Below are 6,694 nucleotides of genomic sequence, written 5' to 3'. Positions count from 1 at the left end.
CTTTCAAAGCAGCTGCAGGAGCTGACTCGCAGCCACTTTGAACCTGAAGCCGTGGGGCTGCTGGGGCTGCCTTCTCTTACCAGTTTGCTCCCTCCTGTTTTGAATGAGACCTGGCAGAAATGGGCAAGAGGTGTCCACTGTAACCGCATGCAGAGAGCAACGGCTCTGCCTTCTACCCCATTACAAATGTGGCAGCAGCTGTTTATCAGAGTAAGGCTTCCCCCTGTTAATTCCCAAGCTGGAACCACTGCAATCTTCTCCTCTTACCTCTGTAAGTCAGCAGGGCTTCGTCAAGGAACTCTGCAGCTGGGCGGAAGTGTTTGGAGATATCCATATCTGGAAAATCATCCACTTCAATGCCCAGGTACTGGATATTGAGACCGTTGTAGAAACTTGGTCCTGTGTAGACACCTGTACCATGAGCTGCATTCAGGACATGGGTGATCCCCAGTCTCTTCAAACGGCTTTTGTTCACTGCAACGCTTCTGCAGAAAGGGAAAAAAACACGTTAGATATCAGTGCTCCTATTCTGGGTGGGAAAGAAGCTGCATGCTACAAGGTCTACACAACTCCCAGCCCATGTTACTCATTCAGCATGAGGTACCATTCAGACCTTAACGTCCTTTGAGAGAGTTCCGCAGGTATTTCTTTCCAATACTCACCGAAAAAGGAAAACAAGAAGCCTGTATTCACCTGTAGAGCTGTATGTTCTGTTTCCGTTCCAGTTTGATTTGAAACTCGTACTGCCATCCTAGGTTCAGGCTGTGTACTTATTTATCAATTTTTATCACTCCATAATTGATGCTTTACTCTGTATCCTCTTGTAATTCTGTCTGGTCACTTACCCAGGTGTCTCAGACAGTTGTACCATGGTACAAAAGACCTAATCATGTTTACTTGACATTTGCTATGGCATTACCTTTTTAACTCCCTTTTACGTAACAATGACTTTAGTTCCAATTTTAGGCCCAGATTCCAACCAGAACAGTGGAATTTGGGCTTATTTGTCTTTTCCTCTCCTAAACTATTGAAGCATCTAAATAGCATAGGAGAGCTGCTGATTCTATTCCAGAAGTATTTACTTTCCAGTGCATAGAGATTTCTGTGAGCACAGTCTGAAAAACACTTTAGGGCTCTCTAGGGATGAAAGGTATTAGATGCATGTAATACATGTTATGCCTTCAGTGGTTCCATTTGACCCTTTAGTGGGAATCTCACTCAACTTGATGACAAAAGCCGACACTCACTTTTCTGCTATGAAGACATTAGGCCAGACTTCATCCACAGCATCCCTGGGGGTCTCCAGCCTGTCCTTCACAAGTGCCCTCTGCAAGTCCATCACACACGGCGTGTTAAACAAGCTGGTGTCATCAATCTTTTCCTTAACTCGGTTGTACAGGTCTTCCACCATCAGCTGCTGCGCAGACTCCAACATCCTGGGACACACTGAGTCTACCCTGATGTCCTTTGTCTTCAGCTCTGGAATAAACTGACATTGTAAGTAAAAGCACATAAAAACAATGCAAATATATGAGCTGTCATTACCTGTGCCTGGGACAAGCCTTGTGGCTTTTTTCCTCAGAAACATCACCCCGTTCTGTCTGCAATGTGGGCATGTACATGCTCACCTAGCAACTGCCTCAGGGTAGCAATTAGCAATGAGAAGGGCACGCTGTCCTCTCAGTCCCACTCTGGCCAAAGGCCTGGGAGTTAAGGGCACCCTTTTTCCAGGCCCAGAAGAATGCAGCTGCTGCCTACACCTTCCTGAAAAGGAAAAGTGGAGAGGGAGCTGCTGAGCTCTTCTTCCTGGTATCCAGTGATCAGACATGTGGGAATGGTTCAAAGCTGACCTGGGGAGATTCAGACTGGACACTGGGAAGCATTTCTTCTCTGAGAGGGTGGTCAAACATGGGAACAGGCTTCCTAGAGAGGTGGTTGATTCCCCATCCCTGACAGTGTTTAAGAGGTGGTGGACAGCGCCTTAATAATATGCTTTAACTTTTGGTCAGCCCTGATGGTTGGACTTAGATGATCATGTATATCCTTTAAACTGAAACACTCCATTCTGTTCTGTTCTATTCCATTCTACTCTAATTTAGTTTGTTGCAGCGAGCAATCAGCACTCAAATTGTATTTACCCCTGCAGTACACAATTCTGCCACAGATTCATTGCACAACTTCAAAGGAAGTCACCAAACCTTTCTGTAAGTCGTTATTTCTCTACTTCAGGTGGAATTTTCTCTTAAGGGCTTTTTTATCATTTAGGATCTGTAGATGAGAAAGGCAAAACAAGTGTAAGTCAGGTCTCTATAACTTACATAGTTCTCTTACCTTCCTTGATGATTTGTTTGGCAGCCACAGCAGATGACAGATGGATTGGCTCCATGAAGATGCTCTCTGTATCAGTGTCTGATACCACCGAGTACCTGCCAACCAACCACACTGTGTGTTAGGCAAATGCCCTCCACTGGGATCCCATCCCCAGGACTTTAGCCCTCTTCACCCATTCCAGAGGGGAACAGCAGGGAACTGGAGCAGTGAGCATCCTTTGATTGTAGAAGGGAAGTCCCAGCTCTTCTCCCACCCCTCATTCCCACCCTGCTCGCCAGCATGGCACTACAGGCTTCAAAGATGCCTTTGCATCCAGTGTTTGCAGGATGCAGACAGGTCTCACGGGGAGAAGCTACAGGGGGCTCTGAGTGCAAACCAATTGCCTGGTGGAGGAGTTTATGGGTAGAGAAGATCAGTGTCTGGTTTGAAACTGGGAGGGGGATGGATCACAAGAAACAGTCTCACAAGTAACTCTCACTTAGACAGACATAAAATACGGTCCTAACTAGAATTTATTGAGTAATTCAAAACAGATTACACTAGAAAACTGTTGGGTTGTCTTTCTGCCAGTTAATTGCCCACAAGCATCCTTTAAGTTACCACAAGCTGCAGTGCAAGCACTGAGATTGAAGCCCGTGAATCTCTCCCTCAGTACTTTGTACACTGGGCACTTCAGAACATGAACCTGTAGTCAGTCTCTCCACTTGCTCAGTGTTGTGTAACTGTGGGTCAGAAACCACTGTGACACCCACAAACAGCTTTGAAGGGAGTTATTTGACATAGTGTAGTAAATTTTTGTTAAGAAAAAAGCGGCCACAATCTCAAAAACAAATGTATTTGCATCTGGATTCGCCTATACAGTCCAAGAAAATTCAGTCTCTCAGTTAGACCATCTTAACAAAGTACTTTACAGAGCTTTTTCCCTGACCTACATCCTCTAAACCTCCTTCCAAAGAGATGGTACAAATCACTAGGACAAGTTTGCTGCCATCACAGAGGCTCTCTGGCAGTGCAGGCTTGCAGACTTGCAATACACTGTTTTTGTTCAATTAAAGCAGGAGAGGGAGGGTGATTAATATGCAGTCAGGGTACAGCAATGTCTGGAGAGCTGAACCGCTTTCAGGCTCCAGAATCAAAGCAGGGGGCACAGTCATCGGAAACCACTTAACGGGCTCATCCAGGTCATTTAGTTGAGTTCCAGCACTTGTCAACCGTGACGGAAAGTAATCCTTTTCTAGTTCTTCAAAGGAGTTTACGAGATGAGCAAGGGGAGTTTCAGTCTCATTTACAGGAGCTGACACAAATTTGCAGTTACACCCTGCCTTCAATTCCTTTTGCTGTAAAGGTTGCCTCCAAGCTCAATAAAAAGGTAACAGTAGGTAATAATCTGCCACCACAGCCTCAACACATTTTACCTGTAGCTGCCCTGAGCATCCGTGAAACGCAGAACTGCCCAGGCCTGGGTCCTTCAACAACCCCCTTCTGGCTGGGAAGGATCTTGCCATTTTCATCACTGTATTTAGTCATTGACAAGGGGAAAGGGAGGAAAAAAAGGAACAGGGAAGGGAAGGAAAAGGAAGGCAAGGCAAAGCAAGGCAAGGCGAGACAAGGCAAGGCAAATAAACTGGAGAGATGCTTCTGTTCATTTTGAGTGACTGATGAGCAGCAAGAGAGAGCTGAATACATCATTTTACAACACATGATTTTACTTTATGTGTGCTCAGTGATCTTCCTAAACAATTTTGAAATACATGTGGTTAAATGAAGTAAGTACTCCATCTTAATTTTTCTGCAGTGTCCCACAGTTAGCAGGAAACATTTCATAACCTCCTACTTGTTGAGGGCCACTGGGGCAGGTTCTTTTCAAACTCAATCCCTACTCCTTGCTTTCAGCTAAAGCATCTCAAAGGATACAGAAAACCCTGCAGAGCATTTGCTTTAGGAAAAGGGAACAAAGGGGTGTATTTTTCCTTGTATTAGGAGAAAACACATCTAATCATGCTGTTTTGCTTGAGGTAACTCAATTTCTGCTTGTGCTGTCGCAGTCTCCTGTTCAGTGCCTGAAGCCTGTAGCTAAAGTTGGTTCTGAATCAAACCCAAATCCCAAGACCCTTGGCCTTTCTGGGGCTGGAAAAGCCTAATATCAACATTAAAAAATCCACAAGTCCTTATAATGGACATAAAGATGAAGATGAATTTGGGGAGAGTTGAAATTAGATCAGAAGTTTCAGCATAGGTGTATGAGACGGTGAGACAGGGAAGAGGGACAACACCAGCCCACAGTAATCCTTCCTGCAGTTTATCCCCACTATGCACTTTCCCAGTGGGGTGGATTAATTAGTGCAGGAGTCCTGTCTCTGCAGGCTCTCTCGGTGCTGGCACACTGACCCCACCTTAGGAGGGCAGGGAATCCCCGGGCTCAGCTTGGCCCAAGTGCCAGCATGCAGAGGAAGGAAGGGAAAGCAGGGAAGGGCAGCACTCCCCACGTGCTGCCAGGAGGCTGTGGCAGTGCCTGTGGACTCACCGGCTGGGCGAAGGGCTGCGCAGGTAATGGGCCTGCACGGCCTTCACGTCCGGGCCCGCCTCCTCCTCCTCCTCCTCGGGCACTGCCGGCTCGCTGTCCGAATCTCTGCCGCTGGCCATGGCGGCTGCCAGGGGATCCGCTACAAGGGGAGCAGGGCAGGAGGGAGAGCCATTACACAGCTCTGCATGGGAGGCCATTCCCCGGCCGTGGGGCATAAGTAGCAGGGGGGTACAGCAGAAAGGCTCCCACACTTTGTTCCTGCAAGGAGACCTTTCCACAAGAGCTACACTGGCTCCCCTACCAGGGCGCCTGCCATTCCCAAGGCCTCATGCAGCTCCCTGGCTGCTACCCAGCGAGCGCCAATGCTCTTTTGCCTGTGAGTAAGGGTGCAGGAAGGCCAGGAAGGAAGGCCTGGCGGGGCAGAAACTCTATACTCCCCTGACCGCGCATGGTGGCTGGAAGCAGCCTACACAGCCCGAGCCGGGCTGGAAGGAGGGTCAGGGGCAAGAAACATGAGACCTCGCCTCCCTAAAATGAAATGCTCCTAAAGCGTAAGGCCAAAGGAGCTTGAAGGCTTGGGACTTTGTCCTTGTAATCTTTTGTGTGGAGGCTGCTGTTCTCACCCTGGGTGTGGGAGAGCGAGGGCACCGTAGCTCAGTTAGGAGCATGGAAACACAGCAGCCAACACTTGCCCTGGCCCAGGCAGAGGGACTCTTGCCTCAGTACCACAAGAGCCAGTGGCAGCTCCCACGGGCCCGGCAGCTGGGCTCAGGCTGGAGGATCATGGCTTCGTGGTCACTCACGGGGCAGTGAGCAGGGAGACAGGGCAGCAAGGAAAAGGAACTTACCCCCTGTGCCTGGATGGCTCCACTGGGGGTCTCTGCTGGAGGCACGGCAAAGGAGTCCACTGAAGACAGCAAGGAATGGTACCGGAGGAAAGCAATCAGCTGCTCCCCTCTCGCTCTCTCTACAGCTTCTTCATCGAGGGGCAGGACAACTGTTGGCACCAAACCTTTATCAGCTTTCTAAATATAGCTGTCCTGACACTGGCTGCTGGATTGCACGGGAAAGGAATTCAGTGCCTCACAGACAGCAGCTGGTCAAGCACTTAACTCCTTCCCTGCTGTGGGCTGGATCCTCGTTTCTCAGTTACAGGAAAGAGTCCAAAGCCAGTGAGGCCGGACCTCTGCCTTCAGAGAGCCTCCAGGTAATGGGGATCCCACCAGGCACAAACTGAAATGCAGGTATGACCTCTGATATCCTTAGGAAATGCAGTGCAGGATGAACCACTCCAACCTAACAGAAAGTAAGCTACCTGTCAGCTACCTGGACTTCTGTATTGACTTTGGCATGGTCCTACACAGCATTCTTACCTCTAATTTGGAGAGAGATGGACTTGATTGATGGACTATTTGATGGATAAAGAAGTGGCTGGATGGGATCCAGTTACAGTCAATGGCTCAGCATCCAAATGGGGATCATCAACAAGTGGTGTCCCTCAGGGTCCTGTACTGGAACCAGTACTGTTCAATATCTTTAATAACGACACAGACAGTGAGACTGAGTCACCTTCGGAAATTCTGCGAAGGACATCAGGCTGAGTGGTGCCCTGGATTCAATAGGGCCAGGGATGCCATATAAAAGGAGGAGTGGGCCCATGTGAACCTCACAAAATTCAACAAAGCCAAGTGCAAGGTCCTACATCTGGGTTGAGGCAGTCCTCAATATCAGTACAGGCTAGGGAAGAATGGGTTCAGAGCAGCCTGGAGGAGAGGGACTTGGGAGTACTAGTGGATGAACAATTCGATGTGACCCAGCTGCACTTGCAGCCCATAAAGC

At 48.5% G+C, this 6,694-nt stretch overlaps 1 protein-coding gene across 1 annotated transcript in view; it reads right to left on the bottom strand.

The window, feature by feature from the left end:
- The window catches only part of STYXL2 (serine/threonine/tyrosine interacting like 2), a 28,709-nt gene extending 22,923 nt beyond the window's left edge, over positions 1–5,786 (bottom strand). The window contains exons 1-5 of the mRNA XM_042037962.1: positions 5,704–5,786; positions 4,856–4,994; positions 2,332–2,426; positions 1,248–1,479; positions 268–485 (exon numbers count right to left, since the gene is read on the bottom strand). Coding sequence (XP_041893896.1) covers positions 268–485; positions 1,248–1,479; positions 2,332–2,426; positions 4,856–4,974 — 664 coding nt within the window. The 5' untranslated portion in view covers positions 4,975–4,994; positions 5,704–5,786. The remainder of the gene's footprint in view (positions 1–267; positions 486–1,247; positions 1,480–2,331; positions 2,427–4,855; positions 4,995–5,703) is intronic.
- Between the last annotated feature and the right edge of the window lie 908 nt (positions 5,787–6,694).

Source organism: Corvus kubaryi, unplaced genomic scaffold, assembly GCF_017639235.1.
Source record: "Corvus kubaryi isolate FWS band 111438036 unplaced genomic scaffold, C.kubaryi_AGA036_p1.0 37391, whole genome shotgun sequence".
NCBI lineage: Eukaryota > Metazoa > Chordata > Aves > Passeriformes > Corvidae > Corvus > Corvus kubaryi.
The sequence above is the reverse complement of the archived record's forward strand: the minus strand, read 5'-3'. Positions and strand labels throughout refer to the sequence as shown.